General features: G+C 35.0%; 1 protein-coding gene across 9 annotated transcripts in view; it reads right to left on the bottom strand.

Moving 5' to 3' along the window:
* The window catches only part of TBC1D12 (TBC1 domain family member 12), a 119,506-nt gene that overhangs the window by 7,219 nt on the left and 88,415 nt on the right, over positions 1-23,872 (bottom strand). For all 9 annotated transcript variants that reach the window (XM_070780507.1, XM_070780506.1, XM_070780505.1 and 6 more), the window contains 7 exons: positions 20,314-20,429; positions 15,641-15,723; positions 13,551-13,668; positions 12,227-12,333; positions 4,111-4,191; positions 1,739-1,827; positions 785-856 (listed from right to left, as the gene is read on the bottom strand). In XM_070780507.1, coding sequence (XP_070636608.1) covers positions 785-856; positions 1,739-1,827; positions 4,111-4,191; positions 12,227-12,333; positions 13,551-13,668; positions 15,641-15,723; positions 20,314-20,429 — 666 coding nt within the window. The remainder of the gene's footprint in view (positions 1-784; positions 857-1,738; positions 1,828-4,110; positions 4,192-12,226; positions 12,334-13,550; positions 13,669-15,640; positions 15,724-20,313; positions 20,430-23,872) is intronic.

The following is a 23,872-nucleotide window of genomic DNA, read 5'->3' as shown; positions in this document are numbered from 1 at the left end:
CTATTGTGAAATCTCTAAAATGTTTCTATTTTAATACAAAGGCAAGAAAATGAAGGTTTTATGATTTCCAGTAAAACATGACAAGTTGAACACACATTTTTCTTTGTCCCCTTCCCTTCCAAATCCAACTAAGATAACAGTAAATAAAATGATAAGTATTAACCTAGAAGAACAAAAAAGAAAATGGAAAATAATATAGACAGTAGATAAAAGATGTCAATAGCACTTTGGAAATTTTAACTATACAGGGAATATTGAGACTAAAATATGTGCCGAGGAGAAAGCCAGTCAGCAGCAAGCCAATTCAGCCACAAATTCTGGAAGGCTCAAGAACTAAAGTTATCAGGCACCTCTAAAATTGAGAGGAAGGACTAAAACTTGGATTGGTTAAAAATGTGTAAAAGGAGCAAATCCTCTCCTCTACTCTGTATGTACAGGTACCTACCTACCTTTCCTCAACCCAGATGAACATAAGAGGTTTACCTCTAAAGAGACAGTCAGGAAAAGGAGAGTCAGGGAAAAGGGGAGAAGGCAACACAGGATGGATAATAAATAAAAGTTTACAAATTGAATGGTCAAATCCCCAGCTGCTCTCCAAGAAAGCAGGTAATCAGTTTCACAAGCCTCTGGCAGGAAAGGGAAAATTCCTCTCAGAATAAGCTGACAGGACCAAGAAAAAAACCATACAGATACAGACATGTGAGAGCTAATACAACATAAGCTACTATGAGATAAGACAGAGAGACTGTTTATATTCAAAAGACAGATTGAAACACATACTTACATAACCAACATCCGGTCGGTAACATGTATATGCCCCTAATATGCTATGTAAGACATCATGATATGGGCCACCCTTAGAGAAGAGAAAAATGAAATGTCAAACTATACAAATAATTGTTTCTAAGTTAATTCTCAAAAAACATGTTAATTAACTTTGTATTTCCTAAATGACTAGTTTTAGTCAGTATACTTAATCACTCTGCAAAGATATGTTCTAAAGTATGGGTAAAAATATTTAATTGTGGAAAACCAAAATAGTCAAATATACTTACTTGATGGATGGATACAAACTATAGAGTTGTATGCAATTTTAAAGACATCTAAAGTTAGCACAATAAATTTATAATGAACACAGATTCTTTCATTTGATATAATACAATTTCAGCAAAAGAAAACCATGAAGACGCAAAATTAAGTTTATTAATAATTACAAATTTTAATCTTAATGGTAAAACGTTCAATCTCACTTTGTCGACATAGAGAAGAATTCCCTGAATAAAGACTTGTCATATATACATATAAAATGTAATCGTTACTCTCCTCATAAAATGTAAGCAATTTCATAATAATCTCTGCACAAAAAACAAACCTTCCTATTTCAACAATTCTGAAAAAAAAATTAAGTTTTGGAGCAAACTTCCTTATAGTTTACCAATTTACTAGGCAAAAATGTTAAAATTCAGATATTTTACAGAATAGAAACTAGACAAAGAAATTCACTTCAGGGAAAACTCATCAAGTACCTTTGTGTGCTATTCTAACTGCAATGCATTCAGTCAGTGGAATAAAATAACAGAAATGCCTTTACTATTTTCCTACTAGTTTTGCCTTTTTTATATAAAGGCATCCAATTTTTATAGTTATGCTTTTAAAAAATAATAGCTATGCATCTAGAGAATTTGTTCCTTTGGATTAAAAAAAAATAGTTGCTACAAGCTAGTTGAGATACCCTTACCTTCTGAAAGATGTAGAGAGATGGAAATGTACGGGATATGTCCAACTTAATTAATTCTAGACTGGCCTCTCGATCAGCAACAGATACACCTGCATTTGCCAGGTAGATAAAACTGAAATGATTACTCATTATACCAAGATCAGTCTTGTAAACACAGAATGATCACACACACCATGTATGTTACTTAAGGAAAGTTAAAAGCTGAATAATCAATAACTTTAAAGAAACATCACAGCTTTTCCTGGAACTTATAGCCTTAAACCTGTATGCAGGTCAGGAAGCAACAGTTAGAACTGGACATGGAACAACAGACTGGTTCCAAATAGGTAAAGGAGTACGTCAAGGCTGTATATTGTCACCCTACTTATTTAATATGCAGAGTACATCATGAGAAACACTGGGCTGTAAGAAACACAAGCTGGAATCAAGATTGCCGGGAGAAATATCAATAATCTCAGATATGCAGATGACACCACCCTTATGGCAGAAAGTGAAGAGGAAATATAAAGCCTCTTGATGAAAGTGAAAGAGGAGAGTGAAAAAGTTGGCTAAAAGCTCAACATTCAGAAAACGAAGATCATGGCATCCAGTCCCACCACTACATGGGAAATAGATGGGGAAACAGTGGCTGACTTTATTTTTCTGGGCTCCAAAATCACTACAGATGGTGACTGCAGCCATGAAATTAAAAGACGCTTACTCCTTGGAAGGAAAGTTATGACCAACCTAGACAGCATATTAAAAAGCACAGACATAACTTTGTCAACAAAGGTCCGTCTAGTCAAGGCTATGGTTTTTCCAGTGGTCATGTATGGATGTGCGAGTTGGACTGTGAAGAAAGCTGAGCACCGAAGAATCGATGCTGTTGAACTGTGGTGTTGGAGAAGACTCTTGAGAGTCCCTTGGACTGCAAGGAGATCCAACCAGTCCATCCTAAAGGAGATCAGTCCTGGGTGTTCATTGGAAGGACTGATGTTCAAGCTGAAACTCCAATACTTTGGCTACCTGATGTGAAGAGCTGACTCATTTGAAAAGACCCTGATGCTGGGAAAGATTGAAGGCAGGAGAAGGGGACGAGAGAGGATGAGATGGTTGGATGGCATCACCGACTCAATGGACAAGGATTTGGGTGGACTCTGGGAAAGGTGATGGACAGAGAGGCCTGGTGTGCTGCGGTTCATGGGGTCACAAAGAGTCGGACACGACTGAGCGACTGAACTGAACTGAATATGAAGAAAGAATCTATACATTTATCACAAAGTTTTATGGTAAAAGATTTCTGTTTCTAGGTTTTATAAAAGGGAGGGGAAAGACTACTACTCCTGCAATAACTACTAGGAAAAAACAGATTTCAAATACCATATGTTTTAAAAAGGCATAAGAGGAAATTCCCTGGTGATCCAGTGGTTAGGATTCTGCACTCTCATTGATGAGGACCTGGGTTCTGTCCCTGGTCAAGGAACTAAAATCCCACAAGCCATGTGGTGTGGCCAGAAAAGAAAGGGAAAAAAAAAAGGCATAAGAGAATTGTGAGCACCGAGAGTTGTAAAGGTTTTAAATCTCAGAAAGAGAAGAGTCTTGCCTTGCCTTTCCCAGGTAAGTGGATACCAGTGGCTACTTTTATTCCTAGGGGCATCCGCCAAGTGTGGGAACGGGCTCAGGACTGAGCCTGCCAGAGATGAAGGTACTCTGCTTGAGGAAAGAATGCAGAAGAGCTTTTCATGGCCCAATAAGACTGATTTGGAGAAGCCTGAATGTATATCTGGTTTTCCTCTGTGGGACTTTTGCAGGGTTCAGTGTAGTGCAGAAGGCCAGGCTGGAAAGACATAATGAAATCATCCATAGGCACATGGCCCTTGGGAGAATGTCTGATTAAAGCAGGGAGCCTGTGGTTCTTTCCTTCAGCAAATTTGAAACCCAGGATGAACTAAGTCTATCTAAAGCTGCAATCCTGCCAAACCTAGCTCAGTTAGTGACTAAATTGAAATGATAATCCAACAGCATAAGAGAGAAGAGCATGCTTCCTCTTTAGGGGAGGTCACAAGCGAGCTGTAAACATCATCAATCTTTTAAGTAAGAGGTGGCCTAAAAATACTGCACCCCATTACTTTTACTGTTGTGATTAAAAACTGGACTCTGGAGTCCAACAACCTGGGTTTACATCACAGCTTAACTGTTCCCAAGTTAACTATTCTGAGCCTCAGTTTCCTCTTATATCATTCAGTATAATAACATCTATTTAAAGGGTTATTAACATTAAAGGAGATAATGTATGTAAAGAATTATTGCAGTTCCTGGCATATTGTAAAAAATCACACTCATCTCAGCACCTGGATTTTGAGAAATTTCTATTAACAACAAAAATAGCCCACCTTCTACATCATTCTCTGAACTTGTTTCACTGAAACTTTTCCACCGTTCCTTTGCTCTTGAGAGGAAGATTTCATAAAGTTCTGGGGAAAAACAAGAATAAAAATTCATAAATAATAAGAAAGAAATTTATCCACATATATCTATTTTTACTCAAAAATAAAGATAAAATATCATCAGATTTCTCTTATGTGGCAGGTATCAAAAATGTGGTAAATTGAAGTACTTGATTCTATCAAAACTATTCATTACACAACCAGAAAGATAAAATACTGCAGAGTGCTCAGCCAAATAGCTACCATATAGAATGAATGTTAAGAGGCTGGAAAAGATGCTTCTGCTAAAGGAATATCACTGTGGAATAGCAGAAATATGATTTTCTGAGTCAGTCAGACCTAGATTCAAATTCCAGCTCTGCCACATACTACCTGTGAGACTTCAAGAAAGGTACTTGATCACTCTGGAACTAGGCTGTCTTCATCAGTAAACTGGAGAAAAGTAACACCTACTCAAGGGGTTGTGTGTGTGTGTGCTCCAATGCTTCAGTTGTGTCTGACTCTTTGTGACCCCATGGACCACAGCCAGCCAGGCTCCTCTGTCCGTGGGATTTTCCTGGCAAGAATACTACAGTGGGTTGCCATGCTCTCCTCCAGGGGATCTTCCCCACCCAGGGATCAAATCCACATCTCCTGAGTCTCCTGCATTGCAGGTAGATTCTTTACCTGCTGAGCCATCCAGAAAACCCATGATTAAGTAAGGCAATTTACATTAAGCTCCTGACACCATATAGATCCTCAATAAATACAAATGCTGGTTCTTGCTTTCCTTCTCTTAAAATTGTTTTCTCTATTATGAAATTGCTATGATACCATATCTCTATTATGATATTATGATAAGGCTAACAAGCTATTCAAAGCTACCAAACTTCACAGATTTCGCCAGGCCTACATACAAAAATCTCAACCCCTATGTTTTTACTTCAACTGCCCAATCACTTTTTGAGACTATTACTCTGTGCTTTCATATACAGGATCTCATTAAAGTTTCAAGAACAAAAGAAATTGAAAAATTTTCAACTCTCAAATTCTAATTGTTTCTACTTTCTAACTAACCACTACAAATGTTAAAATTTACATAAAAATAGTAAATTTCAATGACAAAACAGCAGAAAGTATTTCTTGCCCAAATATCAAAATTTATATAATACTGCCCCAAATACCAAGAACATATTTTGCATCAATTAATCTTTTTTTTTTAATGTATTTACTACTCATGGTTTGGAAAGAAGAAATTAAAAAAAAATTTTTTTTAATATCAATGTATTTATTTTAATTGGAGGCTAATTACTTTACACTATTGTATTGGTCTTGCCATACATCAACATGAATCTGCCACAGGTGTTCATGAAATCCCTATCCTGAACCCCCCCTCCTACATCCCTCCCCATTCCATCCCTCTGGGTCAGGAGGATGAGCATGAGCATGATGCCCTGAGCATCCTGTATCATGCATCGAACCTGGACTGGCAATTTTTTTCACATATGATAATATACATGTTTCAATGCTATTCTCCCAAATCATCCCACCCTCACCCTCTCCCATAGAGTCCAAAAGACTGTTCTATACATCTTTGTCTCTTTTGCTGTCTCACATACAGGGTTATCATTACCATCTTTCTAAATTCCATATATATGCATTAGTATGCTGTATTGGTGTTTTTCTTTCTGGCTTACTTCACTCTGTATAATAGGCTCCAGTTTCATCCACCTCATTAGAACTGATTCAAATGTAGTCTTTTTAATGGCTGAGTAATACTCCGTTGTGTATATGTACCACAGCTTTCTATCCATTCATCTGCTGATGGACCCTGGCTATTATAAACAGTGCTGTGATGAACACTGGGGTACGCGTGTCTCTTTCAATTCTGGTTTCCTCGGTGTGTATGCCCAGCAGTGGGATTGCTGGGTCGCATGGCAGTTCTATTTCCAGTTTTTTAAGGAATCTCCACACTGTTCTCCATAGTGGCTGTACTAGTTTGCATTCCCACCAACAGTGTAAGAGGGTTCCCTTTTCTCCACACCCTGTCTAGCATTTATTGGACTTTTGGATAGCAGCCATTCTGACTGGCGTGAAATGATACCTTATTGTGGTTTTGATTTGCATTTCTCTGATAATGAGTGATGTTGAGCATCTTTTCATGTGTTAGCCATCTGTATGTCTTCTTTGGAGAAATGTCTGTTTAGTTCTTTGGCCTACTTTTTGATTCGGTCATTTATTTTTCTGGAACTGAGCTGCAGGAGTTACTTGTATATTTTTGAGATTAATTCTTTGTCAGTTGCTTCATTTGCAATTATTTTCTCCCATTCTGAAGGCTGTCTTTTCACCTTGCTTATAGTTTCCTTTGTTGTGCAGAAGCTTTTAATTAGGTCCCATTTGCTTATTTTTGCTTTTACTTGTAATATTCTGGGAGGTGGGTCATAGAGGACCCTGCTGTGATTTGTGTCGGAGAGTGTTTTGCCTATCTTCTCCTCTAGGAGTTTTATAGTTTGTGGTCTTACCTTTAGATCTTTAATCCATTTTGAGTTTATTTTTGTGTATGGTGTTAGAAAGTGTTCTAGTTTCATTCTTTTACAAGTTGTTGACCAGTTTTCCCAGCACCACTTGTTAAAGTGATTGTCTTTTCTCCATTGTATATTCTTGCCTCCTTTGTCAAAGATAAAGTGTCCATAGGTGCATGGATTTATCTCTGGGCTTTCTATTTTGTTCCATTCATCTATATTTCTGTCTTTGTGCCAGTACCATACTATCTTGATGACCGTGGCTTTATAGTAGAGCCTGAAGTCAGACAGGATGATTCCTCCAGTTCCATTCTTCTTTCTCAAGATTGCTTTGGCTATTCGAGGTTTTTTGTATTTCCATACAAATTGTGAAATTTTTGTTCTAGCTCTGTGAAAAATACTGTCAGTAGCTTGATAGGGATTGCATTGATCTACAGATTGCTTTGGGTAGTATACTCATTTTCACTATATTGATTCTTCTGATCCATGAACACAGTATATTTCTCCATCTATTATAGTGTCCTCTTTGGTTTCTTTCACCAGTGTTTTATAGTTTTCTATATATAGGTCTTTTGTTTCTTTAGGTAGATATATTCCTAAGTATTTTATTCTTTTTGTTGCAATGGTGAATGGAATTATTTCCTTAATTTCTCTATTTTCTCATTATTAGTGTATAGGAATCCAAGGGATTTCTGTGTGTTGATTTTATATCCTGACACTTTACTATATTTATTGATTAGCTCTAGTAATTTTCTGGTAGAGTCTTTAGGGTTTTCTATGTAGAGGATCATGTCATCTGCAAACAGTCAGAGTTTTACTTCTTTTCCAATCTACTGCTACTGCTAAGTCACTTCAGTCGTGTCCGACTCTGTGTGACCCCACAGACGGTAGCCCACCAGGCTCCCCTGTCCCTGGGATTCTCCAGGCAAGACCACTGGAGTGGGTTGCCATTTCCTTCTCCAATGCATGAAAGTGAAAAGGGAAAGTTAAGTCGCTCAGTCGTGTCCGACCCTCAGCGACCCCATGGACTGCAGCCTTCCAGGCTCCTCCAGCCATGGGATTTGCCAGGCAAGAGTACTGGAGTGGGGTGCCATTGCCTTCTCTGCTGTTCCAATCTGGATTCCTTTTATTTCTTTTTCTGCTCTGACTGCTGTGGCCAAAACTTCCAAAACTATGTTGAATAGTAGTGGTGAGAGTGGGCACCCTTGTCTGGTTCCTGGCTTTAGGGGAAATGCTTTCAATTTTTCATCATTGAGGATAATGTTTGCTGTGGGTTTGTCATATATAGCTTTTATTATGTTGAGGTATATTCCTTCTATTCCTGCTTTCTGGAGGGTTTTTTTTTTTTTTTTATCATAAATGGATGTTGAATTTTGTCAAAGGCTTTCTGTGCATCTATTGAGATAATCATATGGTTCTTATTTTTCAATTTGTTAATGTGGTGTATTACATTGATTGATTTGCAGACATTGAAGAATCCTTGCATCCCTGGGATAAAGCCCACTTGATCATGATGTATGATCTTTTAAATGTGTTGTTGGATTCTGTTTGCTAGAATTTTGTTAAGGATTTTTGCATCTATGTTCATCAGTGACATTGGCCTGTAGTTTTCTTTTTTTGTGGCATCTTTGTCAGGTTTTGGTATTAGGGTGATGGTGGCCTCATAGAATAAGTTTGGAAGTTTACCTTCCTCTGCAGTTTTCTGGAAGAGTTTGAGTAGGATAGGTGTTAGCTCTTTTCTAAATTTTTGATAGAATTTAGCTGTGAAGCCGTCTGGTCCTGGGCTTTTGTTTGCTGGAAGATTTCTGATTACAGTTTCAATTTCCATGGTTGTAATGGGTCTGTTAAGATTTTCTATTTCTTCCTGGTTCAGTTTTGGAAAGTTGGTCTTTTCTAAGAATTTGTCCATTTCTTCCAAGTTGTCCATTTTATTTGCATATAATTGCTGATAGTAGTCTCTTATGATCCTTTGTATTTCTGTGTTGTCTGTTGTGATCTCTCCATTTTCATTTCTAGTTTTATTGATTTTTCTCCCTTTGTTTCTTGATGAGTCTGGCTAATGGTTTTTCAATGTTATTTATCATTTATTTTATTTATCGTTCATTTTATTTATCATTTTCCCAGTAGTCATGTATGGATGTGAGAGTTAGACTAGAAAGAAAACTGAGTGCTGAAGAATTGATGCTTTTGAACTGTGGTGTTGGAGAAGACTCTTGAGAGTCCATTGGAGTGCAAGGAGATCCAACCAGTCCTTCCTAAAGAAAATCAGTCCTAATTATTCATTGGAAGGACTGATGCTGAAGTTGAAACTCCAATACTTTGGCCACCTGATGGGAAGAATTGACTCATTTGTAAAGACCCTGATCCTGGGAAAGATTGAAGGCGGGAGGAGAAGGGGACAACAGAGGATAAGATGGTTGGACAGCATCACCAACTCAATGGACATGAGTTTGAGTATCCAGAAGTTGGTGATGGACAGGGAAGCCTGATGTGCTGCAGTCCATGGGGTTGCAAAGGGTCAGACACAACAGATCAACTGAACTGAACCTCATTCACTCCTGAATACATAACTGTTTAATTGAAAGAAGCTAAAATTAACTTGAAAATGAATGACCCAGTTACTTTATAAGCCTTATAAATTTTGAGCTTAAAAAAAAAAAACTTTTTGATTAAAGTATTGCAAAAGATTAATACCAACTTAATCAATATTTTAATGTCTAAGTAATATATACTTAATACTGTAAAGGTAAAGTTCTCAACAAAACTTCAAATAAAACATAGCTACCAATACTTCATCATCTTACCTGTATGCAAACTGATTCTTAAGACCTTAAACCAATACAGTCCTTTTCTAAGCTTAATTTAATTCTTAATACTTCCCTTAAATTCTATTTTTTAACTGGAAAAAAGTCATTAAAATGACATGTTCATTATTTGTGAAAATCAATTTTATAAACCATATATGATCATGTTACTCAGTTGCCATCACTTTTTTTTGCTATGTCTCCTTAGCCAGATTTATTTTAACACAATGGACTACATTTCTACAGTTATGATTCACTACTTGCCATATTTTAAGAAATCAAATATTTTAAGAAATCAAATAAACACAATTCAATTATGTATGGGTTTTTCAATACTTCCATAAAGGCAGAAGGGAGAAGCATATAAATTAATTTATTAAAGACAGTCTTTGAAAAGCATATTTTACAATACATTATCTCATGAATTCATCAATTTCTCACCACGAGAAATTACGAAAAGCCTAACTGTTTAATTCCAGAGTTTGCATATTTGCACAACTAATCACAGTGCTTTTATTGTACAAAATATGTGTATTTTTTTGTAATCCTATTTACCAATCTAGGCTGTTATAGAAGGATTTTATCCCATGCTATCATAAAGATGTTCTTCAGTGTTTTTGGGAAAAAAAAAAAAATTTTTTTTTTTTGCATCACTTTTAAGACCAAAGATAGGCATTTAGGTCTTTGTTATAAATTCTGAAAAACTCCTGGAGAAGACTCTTGAAGGTCTTGGACTGCAAGGAGATTAAACCAATCAATTCTACAGAAAACCAACCCTGAATATTCATTGGAAGGACTGATGCTGAAGTTGAAGCTCCAATACTTTGGCCACCTGATGTGAAGAGCCGACTCATTGGAAAAGACCCTGATGCTGGGAAAGATCAAAGGCAAAAGGAGAAGAGGGTGGCAGAGGATGAGATGGTTAGATAGTATACTGACTCAGTGGACATGAATTTGAGCAAACTCCAGGATAGTGGAGGACAGAGGAGCCTGGTGTGCTATAGTCCATGAGGTCGCAAAGAATCGGACACGACTTCGCAACTAAACGACTATATAATACTGACTGCTGTAATGAATATCCTTGTAGAAAAGCTTTTGTAAATCTGTTTATTTACTTCAAGTGTTAGAACTAGAATAAATAGGCTAGAGGTTACATTTTTTGAAGCTTTTGGTAAATATTTCTAAATTATTTTCAGTCATACTCTGTGTGGGTAATATTCACTCATTTTACTCACTTTTGAGGAGAAAAAAAAACCGCGCCTTGATATTGTTTTGACACAAATCTCTCTGATTTAGCAATCACTAGAAAGATAGTTAAATAAATTATAGTACAGCCAAAACGTGGAATACAGTGCAGCTATAGTAAGTATAAATACACCTGTATGCACTGACATGGAGGAACGTTCAGATGGTTTGTGGAAAAAAAATAAAAGGAAGAAAAAAAGAAAGCTTAAAAAGTATCATAAGTAGATGTACCCTTTTTTATGTGCATAGAAAAAAGATCTGGAAGAACATATACCAAATTGTTAACTAATACATAGTAGGATTAAGAGAAGATGTTTGGGTGAAAGAGGGGGACAGACATGCAGTTTGTACTTTACTATTGAATTTTTTTCAATAATACGTAAATAAAAAATTTTAAGTAACAGTGTATTATTTACATTATTATAATCCCTAAAAGTCTTTTTGTGGTGCCTCTGTCTGGCATTATCATTATCATTCAGACCATTTTTAATAATATCAATTATTTTACTCTATGTGATACTATCCTTATTTTATCTAATTTTTTTAATTCATCAAAACCACACTACGTTTTATTCCTATCTACATTTTACTCCTATGCTTCAGGGTTTTAAGAAACTTAAAAAAATAAAAACAATGAGAATCTTACTACTGTTTTTTTTAAGTTTTTAAATAAAAACATTCAAAATGACTGGTTTGGGTAGAGAGACAGGAAAATAAATTTTTATCCTTCCCATAATATTTATGTTTTTTTGAATAAAGAGGAAACTTGCCCACAACTAGACTATTTTATTTTTCCTGGATGTGAGAGTTGGACTGTGAAGAGAGCTGAGCGTCGAAGAATTGATGCTTTTGAACTGTGGTGTTGGAGAAGACCCTTGAGAGTCCCTTGGACTGCAAGGAGATCCAACCAGTCCATTCTAAAGGAGATGGGTCCTGGGTGTTCTTTGGAAGGAATGATGCTGATGCTGAAACTCCAGTGCTTTGGCCACCTCATGCGAAGAGCTGACTCACTGGAAAAGACTCTGATGCTGGAAGGGATTGGGGGCAGGAGGAGAAGGGGATGACAGAGGATGAGATGGCTGAATGGCATCACCGACTCGATGGACGTGAGTTTGAGTGAACTCCGGGAGTTGGTGATGGACAGGGAGACCTGGCATGCTGCAGTTCATGGGGTCGCAAAGAGTCGGACACGACTGAGCTGAACTGAATTGATGCTTATTCATCTACTGCTACCTAGACCCAGAAGTTTTTGAAGTTATTATCCACAGTTTAAGATATTTCAATGCCAAGATTATTATTGATGGTTGTAAACTAAAGGAAAACACAAATTTTATATACATAATATGAAATACAGTAACATTAAATTGTACCAGGTTTTAGAGGGTGTGGGGAATGAAGTATGCTCTTAAAATGTAGTGCCTTTTTAAATGACCAATCTATTAATCTGTTTTGTAACTCTGAAGATGGCTATTATCATGTGTGGGAGTAACTCAATCAATATAGAATACAAACCAGGAGTGATATTTAGTTCATTTCCTACAGCTAGACTCCAAACTTTCCCACGAACACTAGGGGGCAATCCCTGCCACCACAATTCTCGAACTCTTCTCGTACTACGCCTAGAATTGAAGGGGGAGAAAAAAGGAGAAAGTTACTTTTTATACCAAAAATACTAGTTCCATGATGGTTTACCTAGTCTGTGGCCAAACGGCTGAATAATTTTAGAACATAGAGACTTAAGTATGTGATGCATTCTTTCCTTGGGTTCATGCATGTAGGCAAAAAATGCCTAAAAAATATACAGCAATTTAAAGGGAATTGTCTTCCATAATTGCCACTTACACTAAGGGTACAATGAGAGAATAAGAAATATAGGAAAATTATGAAAAAACATAATAAAAAGAATATAAAAATGCATTGTCAATTCAGTACCAAAAACAAAATCACAAAGTATTTACTATGGGTAAAGCCTTAGTCTTTGGGAGGCAGCATAGTCTACTGAAAGAAGTGTGGGCTTTAAAATCAGATAGACTTGAGTTCAAATCTGGTTAACCATTCATTAAATGTACAACCTTGGGCAAATCACTTAACCTCTCTGACTTTGAGAATCCCTATAAGATAAAAGGGAATAAAGGTTGTGAGAATCAAATGTGATTACTTGTGTAAAGAGCCTAATATCTGTCACATTATGCCAATATTCAATACATTCCCAAAGCACATCCTATACTTGGCATTGCAAAAGTCATCTCCCACCAGTCTAGAGGAAAAATAATGAATGTATAAAAATATTATCAAAAAATAAAAGGCAAAGTAACGCAAGAAGTGTATTAGTCTCAAAGTATAATGGGACATTACAGAAGGGAAAGATCATATATAACATACTATCTTGATTATGAGAAGCATATCAAAATCGCTTTAATATTTACCATTTAATAAATGCATATTACAATGAATGTATATGTTTAATATTTTCTTTGCCAAAAATCCTGCTATTACATCAATAGTACATCTGGCAATATAGATAGTATGTTAGAATTAAGAAAATATGGTAACAGGAAATTAGAAATTTCATGGATCAACAAGTATTCAGATGAGACTCAAATGATAGATAAAATTCTGATATGCATAAAGGGTGGTCAGTAAGGGAAGCAGGCATTAGAGATTAAGGGATTTACAAAAGCAAAGAACAGAGGTAAGCATGAAAATTTTCAAACACTGGTTAACAGTATAATTTAGCCAAAACATAAGATAAATGCTAGAAGTTATATAAATATAAAATTGGAAACATGAGATCTTTGGAGACAGACTGAAATTCAGGAAAAGTCTGCTTACTTACATTACTTCCCAATTGGGTAGTATTTCATTGATCCAAATTACCATTGCACTTGCAATGCTTTCTTCCTGTTTAAACCGTTCTTTCATTATTTTTTTCCTTTTATGTGCTTCTTTAATTTCTGTTTTAAACAAGTAAAAATTATTTCAATATAAAACAGCCAGATCAAAATGCCCTTCTCTTTCTACCCAAGTCTACAAAAGAGACTTTCTCATAAAGAATATTCTGGTAAAAGGAAGGAAGAATGGAAATGAAGAAGGGAAGAAGGGGAAGAAAGGAAAAAGGAGAAAGAGGAAAGGAGAGAAAGAGGGAAAAAGAGGAAAAAATGAACTTGATTAACATAAAAGTAGCTTCTTCTGTTCTACAAAAATGGATGGAACAAAGCTCAGAGATTACTATATCACAGTCTACTTATACTTAATGAAGTAAAATTTCTCATGAATTAATTATGTAAAAATAAACAACTGTGAGCAACTAACCAATACCATTTTTTCATACAATGGGTTTATGAATTTCTTGACATAAAACCACATGACAGGGACTTCCCTGGTGGTCCAGAGGTTAAGACTCTGAGCTTCACTATGCACAAGGTATGGGTTTGATTCCCAGTCGGGGAACTGAGATCTCACATGCCATGTGGCACAGAAAACAAAAACAAAAACCCACATGACATTGAAAAATGATATTGCCATGGCACTATTACAGTGACCCTTTCTTTTACTATGATGTTTCAGTTTACTAATTACCTGGAAATTTTAAAATCCTCCTAACACACACACATACAACTAACACCATTCTGACGATCAGGAGTCACAATTTTGGAATAAGAGATGCCCCCCAAATAGAGAAGTACATACACAGAGAATGAATGAATTTTAGAACCAGTGGGACTTCAGAGATTACCTGGCTAAACTGTTTTCTAATTGTGTTTCACATGTGACTCACAAACCATCTTAAGGGGGCAAGTAAATAACTCCATATTCTTTTATTTACGTATTCAGATTTTAAGTGTTGACTGAAGGGCTTGAAAAGCCCAGATGCAGTCAACTGCCCCCTCCTCCACCCTTCATCCCCAACACACACAAACATTTCACAGATGAGGAAAATTAAGATTTATTTAGAGTATCACATCCAGGAAGCATAAAATAAGATTAAAGCTTTGACCTTCTTACTTCCCAATTCAATGTTACTTTTATCATATACTGTTAGGTTCATCTAATTTATCAATAATCATCTTAAATATTAATCAAATAGTAATGTCAATGTTAAGAGTCAATTAAAATTTGTTGGGTATGCTCGAAATATTTCAAATTGTATAGTAAAATAAACTTAACCAATGTTTACATAATTATGCCTTCTAAAAAGATTGTGCCAGAAAGCAGAAGTATATATTATAATAACATTTGATTCACTTAAGTCAAAGGAAAAAATATCAGTTGTTAATAAAGCTTATGCTAAAAAATATAGATAACTGTGTAATATTTTCTAAAAATGTACCCTGAACTAACAATACTTAAGTAAGTATTGCTAAGTCATCCTTATGTTTTATTTTTGGTTGGAAGAGAGACTGAATAAATGTGTGAATTTATACACATAAGAATCTACACTTCTGTGCCTGTCAAAATGACACAACTGGGAATTGAGAGAAACTTCATAAGTCATGAAATCAATTTTTACTTCCAAATCATATTCCCATAACCTATAGAAAGTTACTGCAAAATGTCAAAATTCTTAAATTATAAAATATCAAAAGCCTAGTGAAAAAACAAATGAATCTCCTGAATGGATTCATGCATAACATCTTCATTTATAAATTAAAGTACTAGGAGTCCTACGTTTATGTTGCAATTACTAGGTCTCTCATAGATAGTCTGCGGCCTTTCTCCTCATACTAGTTTTGTAAAAGTATTTAAAAACTAAGATTCTTGTACGACATTTTATTTCTCTTTAAGAACAAATTTAGTCAGCATCATCTTAAAGACAGACTTGGTCAATTTCACCATTTGCCATCCTGTTGAAATGAATTTAGTAGGAAATGAGTTTCCTACTAACATCAATAAATAAAATATATCACCTGGAGTTAAATTTTATACCTCGTTTTTTAGCTTCAGCCACCATCTCATCATATTCTTGTCGGTGACGTAAAGCCTCTTCCACAGATTTGGCAGGAAGATTTCTGAGGAAAAAACAAAATTTAAGTCAATTTTTTAAAGACTAACTTAAGTTTACTGACCTCCTTTCTTTTTATAGCCAGATACAAAAGAATTTCTAACTTAATTTTCACATTTCATACAATAAGAAAGTATAAGGTTGAAAAGAACTCTGCATTTTAGAAAAGAATCAGAATCCAGGTTGCTAGTATTTGTTATATATATCAAATATCATATATATTTGTTTATATGTCATATAAACATGTTTGATTTTAGCCAATAATTCTAGCTTATTTGTTAAACTCACTATATAGTTTATTTTTTAGTCAACTTTTTTGAGGTGTAATTTCACACAACAAAATGGAATACATATTTTAAGAGTACTGTTTGATGAGTTTTGACAAATGTATATATCTATGCAAAAAACGCATCAATCAAGATACAGAATGTTTCCATCAATCCACAGTTAGTTTTTTACCCCTTTACTCTTAATACTTACCAAACTCCTACCTTATGCAATCACATATCTGATTCTATCACTATAGAGTAATTAGTCTCTAATAAGAATTTTGTATAGATTCTTTTGTGCCTGGCTTCTTTTGCTCAGCATATTTTTGATATTCATCCACTTTGTCCTGTGTATTAGTAATGATTTCTTTTAATTGGTGAGTAATGTTCCATTTACCCATGTGGATGGACATTTAGACTGCTTGCAGTTAGGGGCTGCTATGAATAAAAGCTACTATAAATATTCAAGTGTGGCTATCTACATTCATTTCTCTTGGTAAATAAGTAGGAGGATTTATACGCTTTCTGCTTTATTAGAGATTTAACATAACATTCTAAATAAAATTTTGATAATCAGTTACTTATTTGCATATATTATATTTTGGTTTACAAAATCAGTGGCTTCACAGAGGCATGATTTAGATATATAACTATGCAAAATGAAATACACTTGAATATTACCACATATCCAAATATGTCATAATAATGTCCAGTTTTTAGAACCAGTTTTTTAAATGATTTTCAACAGGCTAGGTGGGAAAGGTATGTGACAAACTTTCAAATTATATATTCTACTTCTTGCCATCTCAGATTAAGATTCCTTAGGTATGTTGTAGCAGGAAGGAATAAAGGTTAAGATTTCTGCTTCAGGCCATAATGGAATTAAGAGGGATCAGGTTTATCTTCTTGCCTTAATTAATTACAAAAATAAATAAAATACATTAAACTACAGTTTAAGATGCTGGACCATAGGCAGCACAAGACCATGCTCCTTATGAAAAAAGAAACAAGGTAACCCTGCAGATGCCTGACCTTACTCCCTGGATTTCCAGGTCTCAGTGCTGAGAGGAAGTGCCAAAACAGGGCCCACCAGTCTTGCTGAGTGAGAAAACAAGAGTTTGAGATAGAATTTGAGTAACTGTGGACCAGAGAGAAGGCAGCTGCAGAGGCTTTGGCTGAACAATGAACTATGTATGTGTGTGATTAAACTACAGTGGCCAGAGAAAGAAACACCAGAAAGAAATAGGTAGAACATTCTCAAAATCACACTGGACTGGGCCATCAAAGTAGACAGATCTCCTAATAGGGTATTCAATAGAATCCTTAGGGCACTGCCTCAGTAGTAAGGATAAATTATAAATTAGCCCTACACTAAAGGCTGTTCTGGAAGCACTCTAATGATGATTAGATCAAAAGGATCAAAGCCATTCCATACCACCAAAACATATTTATTTAAGGGAATACAAAGAAGTCCAATACCCAACCATGTAAAAACACAGTATCTCGTATCCAATAAAAATTATCAGGGATGTAAAGAATCAGGAAAATAAAAGCCATAATGAGAAGAAAAATCACTCAGCAGAAATAGTGCAAAAATGTCAGATAACAAGATTAGAACTCAAGGATGATAAACCTGTTATAAATATACTCAAGAAGAAGAAAGGAACATGATAAGAGAAATCCAAGATCCAAATCCAATGTCTACAGATGAAAATTTCTAGAATGATAAATTCAAAAGACAGGACTGACAGCAAATTATATACTACAGAAGAAAAAGTAAGTGAACTTTAAGATACAACAATATAAAACTGTACAGAGAGAGAAGAAACCCCACCCCCTCAAAAAAAAAATATATAAATGAGCTATGGGACATGGAAAAATATCAAGTAACATGTTTAATGTACATCTCAGAAGAAAGGAGGGAGGGTAGAACAAAAAGCTGTTGAAGAAATAAAGACTAAAATTTTACCAAAATCAATAGAAAACTATAAATGCAGAGATACATTAAGGTCAATGAACCCCAAACAGATAGAACATGAAGAAAACCACACCATAGCATACTATAATCCAATTCATGAAAATCACATAGAACAAAGATTTTTTTAAAAGCATTCAGAAGTAAAAGAATTCACTGAAGGCTGAAAAAGTCAACAGACTTGAAAGAAAGGAAAAAGCTTGATCCTTAAAGGATGAGGCAGGTGAGAAGTAGATATAGGATAACTGCATTCCAAATGAGGGTAATAATGAGAAGACATGGCTTAAAAGAAAAGTTTAATTATAAAAGAGTAAGGTGTAAAGAAATATTTATCCCAAACACTGTTTAGAACAAAACTTTTTGCATTGTATTTTTATAAACTTCTCCTGGAAGGAAGTTACCATTCTTGGTTAAAAGCGTAATCTATTTTGGATGAATTTTTAAAAGTTTAAGAAAGGTCTGGGAATTTGTCTATTACCTACCCAGATGGTAGCTCAGAGGTTAAAGTGTCTGCCTGGAATGCAGGAGACCCAGGTTCGATCTCTAGGTTGGGAAGATCCCCTGAAGAAGGAAATGTCACCCCACTCCAGTACTCTTGCCTGGAGAATCCCATGGAGGGAGGAGCCTGGTAGGCTACAGTCCATGGGGTCACAAAGAGTCAGTCACGACTGAGCAACTTCACTTTCACTTTACCCAGATGTCAGTCAGTCAAAAGTCTAAAGATCTTTAGTCAGTATTCTTTACCTAGCCAGTTCATTCACCTGGCAGCAAGACTGAAATATTAATAAAACTTTGACATGTTCTCATAACTAAAAACTTTTTTTAATACTAATGAACAATGAATATAGACATATTTACCAAATCCTAAAAAAAAGAGTACTGGGATCACAATTCTTTAGTATAAAGAAATGTAACAAGAATAAAAAAATAATCTACTTATGTTCAGCTTTTCTCTCATAATATCTAAAAACATGTTCAACCTCTACCTGTTTGGCTCCAGATTTTTTTATTATACTCATCAAGATAATGGGTGGGAAAAGCTGCAGACTAGGAACATGACTTTACATAAAGTTAGGGGTTTTTATACTGGAAGGAAAGAGAAATCTAGAAGAAGAAGAAAAAGTTTAGGTCCAGAGAGCCCAAGAAGGAAAAAAAGGAGTTAAGGACCAGGTAGTCTTGGTTTAGGGAAGGTGTCCTTTGTCTTATAACAAATCAGATACTTTATTTTGAAGAACAGCAGCTTTGTGGAAGGCTAAGATGGGAAGGGCAAAAATGGAAATGGAAGAGTTCAAGATTTTTTCCTGGGTATTAAGGAGAGAGAGAGAGAGATATATATATATATACACACATATATATATATATATGTGTGTGTGTGTGTGTGTGTGTGTTTTTCCTTTTTTTTTGGTTGCACCATAGATCATGTGGGATATTAGCTTCTCAAACAGGGATCAAACCCATACCCTCTGCAGTGGAAGGGCAGTCGTAACTACTAGACCACTAAAGAAGTCTCAAAAATATAACAGTAAACCAATTGGTTGATAGTACTTGCATGGCAAAAAAGACAAATATATCTTAAGTGCATATTAAATGTAAAGAAATGAAAACTAACTGCTCTATCATGTGAAGGTAAGACAGAGGAGGGTGGGAGGGGGTGGGCAAAATAATGAAGGGGATTAAGAAGCACAAATCTCTGGAGAAGGAAATGGCAGCCCACTCCAATATTCTTGCCTGGAAAAGTCCATGGACAGAGAAGCCTGGAGGGCTGTAGTCCATGGGGTTACATGACTCAGCACACATGCATGAGGGTGGAGGGAGATGGGTTGGTAGCAATAAACTGGTAGACCTTTAAAAAAATAAAAACAAATAGAAGTACAAATCTCTAATTATATAATAAATAATTCACAGGGATATAAGATATAACATAAGAAATACGTCAATAATACTGCAATAACTTTGTATCAGGATGGATGGATGGTTATTGTTATCCAGATCATTTCATAACATATACAAAAGTGTCAAATCATTATGCAGTATACCTGAAATATAACACTGTACATCAACTATATTTCAATTAAAAAAAGATAAGGCAGAGGAAGGCTGACACAGTAACAGATATATTATGTTATATATATATTGTATGTTTCATACACTGGCTCATAGAGACTTAAAGAAAATATGCATAAATCTTGGAGATCAACAATTCTTCCTTATTTATGTTAGGATTCATCACTGGGATTAAAAAGAACTTTCTAAAACCAATTTCTTTAATTTCTTGATATCTTTTAAGTGAAATACTAATAAGAAAAATTAAATTTAGGTTTAAAATACAGTGTGCCTGATGAGAAATACTTACGATGGTCGATCCTCAAGAATCAGAGCAGTGGTAGAAAGTGGCTCAAATTCAAAATTCTTTCGTCTTGAAGACTGAGGTGGTGGTTTACAGGCTCTCCCCGTCCGTGCTTCATATTCCTAGAGTAGATAAAAATACACTTATGCAGTGACTTTTCCAATTAAATCTGTGTCATTTAAGATATTACGCTATAATAAGGAATACATACAATTCATACATTAATTTGGTAAAAATATCAGATAGACAAAAAAGTCACTTTTTTGCCCTGAAGCAATCTAAACTATTAATGTATGTAATATATAAAGTATGAAAGAATGTTAAAAGAGAGGAAGGTACAAATGTACTAGATTAATTAGGTAAGGTTTAGGAAGATGTTCTTGTTTGCATTCTATGATATCAGTTTCCAGTTTCCAAGTCTATGATATCACGTCCATTATTCAAAGTCCCGCTTTGAATAATCTACATCAAATAAGCCTACTTTCTAAACTTTCAGCCAGATCAATGATAAAAACATTGACACAAGAAACAGATAATCCTGTTTTAATGCTCTGAAGATCTCTCTCAACTGTGACATTGAACCTCTAATCATACTGGTTTTGGATTTCAACCTACTCTGACTCTAATTACTATAAATCTACCTATTTATTTTAAACTGAAACAACAATTCACCAACATATCTTATCGAAAAAAAGGCCAAAGACTCAGATATTTCACTAAAATTTAAAAAACTGTTACTATGGTATTTTCTCATTCAACTGAATTGATAATTCTCTTAAAAGAAATGAAGTTGGTTTAACATGATATGTTTTTGTTGGACATATTTAAATTTCTACATTTGAGCATTTTTTCATAAATGTTCACAAGCTTCTGCTAGAAAGTTGCAGATCAATAACAAGATTGTGACTTATAATTTCCAGAACCCACATTATTCCCTTTCTAAAACAAAAAGAAATCAAGCTAGTATTTGATCATCTCCAGATAACAAATATATTTTCCACATTATTCTCAATGATTACTCATGAGTACACCTTCAAGTTCACTGGCAGATAAAGACATTAACTCAAATGAAGAAAATTAAATGCACTTAAAGTGATCAAGCGTTTCTCTTATTAACTAGCTGTTTTCCTACCATGGCATATAATTCTTTTAAATTACTATTTTTTCTAACTCAAAGACTGATTCTCACTACTGAATCTGATGGTTGCAAAATACAAATGATGGTTCCATCCCTCTTAAAAATCTGATAATCTTGTTGAAGCTTCATCTTATTTGATATTACTTTAAAAAACAATTTATGATGTCAATCATTTTCTATAAACTTCAAGCTTTACTTTTGGTTTCTGGCCACTGTTTACAATGGTTTGTACTATTCTTTTTTTTAACATTTTTTTTAATGTGCACCATTTTATTGAATTCATTACAATATTGTTTCTGTTTTATGTTTGGGGTTTTTGGCCACCAGGCACGTGGTATCTTAACTCCCAGACCAGGGATTGAACCTGCACCCCCTGACTTGTAAGGTGAAGTCTTGGCCACTGGACTGCCAGGGAAGTCCCTATACTATTCTTTTATAACTGTCTTTAATTCTACATCTCCTCTTCCTTCTACTAAATCTAAGCTGTTAGTCTGACAGTTCCTTTGCATGACTGCATTGGATTTTTAGAGACTTCTTTCTCAAATTATTTGGAACATTTATATGTTCATTTTTACTAACTCCCATCTCAAAGAACTGTACAGCCTTTCAGTGTCAAAAACAGCAGAGTCACTCATTTCTTTTTTGTTTTCAAATTTTTCCAGTATCTAGTATATACATGTTATTATGATCAAAATTTCTTTTCTTCATTATAAACTCAAGTGTAATCCCCTTTTCTGCTAATGTTTTTCTTATTAAAAACCATAGATGCTAAATACATATGAGGTTTGTTATCACTTACATGGCACTTTGTTTTCCTACAATGTGACCTGGACTCACTGCCAGACAGAATGCAATGAATACTACCCAATAAAGCATGTTCCATGCAAACAAATGCCAGTACACAGAGAGCAAAATAAAACTCCTAAGTCAACACACTAAAAATAACAACTAGCATTTACTGATGCTGACAACGTACCACACAGTGTTTTAAACACTTAACACATTTAATTCTTGAAACAATGTTGTGAGGCACCTAACTCACAGTAGAGGAAACTGAGGCACAAAGATGATATTAGCAGATAGTCAATTAGCTATCTATAATAATTTAAAATGATGAGATAGATAAAATCTTTCAGTGAGAGGCTAATAGGGAACTTTAAAATGGGACGTTCAAGCTAACAATACTCAATCACCAACCCATCTACACATTATTTTAAAAGACCATCAGGTAGTATGGGTTTCCTGATGCAATGTGAAGTACATATCATCATTCTTGATGTATTTTTGCCAAAAGAAAAATCAAACAAATATGATTAAGTCCTTAGAACTGTACTCTCCAATATGGTAGTCAAAAGACATGATAACCAAATAAGTCCTATTATGGTCAAATATACATAGAAAAACATCAAGGAATTTGAACAATTAGGTTTCCCTCTGGAGGGCTGGACTAGACGGTCACTTGTCTTACTTTACTCAGTGTTGTCTGACTTTTCTTACAAGAAATAAAGTAGCTTATTTATAAGATAAAAGTGAAAGTGAAGTCACTCAGTCGTGTCCGACTCTTTGCGACCCCATGGACTGTAGCCTACCAGGCTTCTCAGTCCATGGGATTTTCCAGGCAACCCATGGAGTGGGTTGCCATTTCTTTCTCCAGGGGATCTTCCCAACCCAGGGATCAAACCCGGGTCTCCCACATTATAGGCAGACGCTTTACCCTCTGAGCCACCAGGGAAGCCCATTTATAAGAGAGCCCATTTTATATAAAGTTACTGTGGATCACTGACAAAGATTTTACTTAAGAGCTGGGATCAGAACCAAGGCAAAAATGATAAGCATTAATTAGACAGAAAGACTTGGAAAGAACAGGTGAGGGGGAATAAGCAAAAGTGTGGATTAGGGAAATATTAATCCCAATGAATATGAAAAAGGATGGGAAATAAAGTATAGACTAAATTATAGGGCAAAAATACTTGGAATTCATGCTGAGCAAAATGAACAGCCACTAAAGAATGAACAAAAAGTGAAATCTTTTATTAAAAATTAACTAAGTACACATTTAATATAAAAGGCAACACAAAAGCAAGTTCACCAATATCATTTATGTATTCACCTTACAAATGAGCTTTATACAGAATTGTCACTCAAATATTTTTCACATGAGAAGAAGAAGGAATTTATATTCAAGTATTTCCTATCACAGATGTTTAGCATAAAAAATGCTTTAAATTTCTAGAGGGTGATTTTTTTTTTACAGCTTAAAACATGGTATCAATCCACCCTCATCTGAAAATAGGATAGATTTATACATCTTTAATGACTCAAATATTTGCCAAATAAAGATGCTAGTCTAACATGATTAACAGTACAAACTGTATCAGAAATAGTAAAATATCAAATATCAGTACTTTCAAAATTAATCACAAAGTG

This window comes from Bos indicus, chromosome 26 (genome assembly GCF_029378745.1).
Source record: "Bos indicus isolate NIAB-ARS_2022 breed Sahiwal x Tharparkar chromosome 26, NIAB-ARS_B.indTharparkar_mat_pri_1.0, whole genome shotgun sequence".
Classification (NCBI taxonomy): Eukaryota; Metazoa; Chordata; class Mammalia; order Artiodactyla; family Bovidae; genus Bos; species Bos indicus.
Note: the sequence above shows the minus strand (reverse complement) of the source record. Positions and strands in the feature narration are given on the sequence as shown.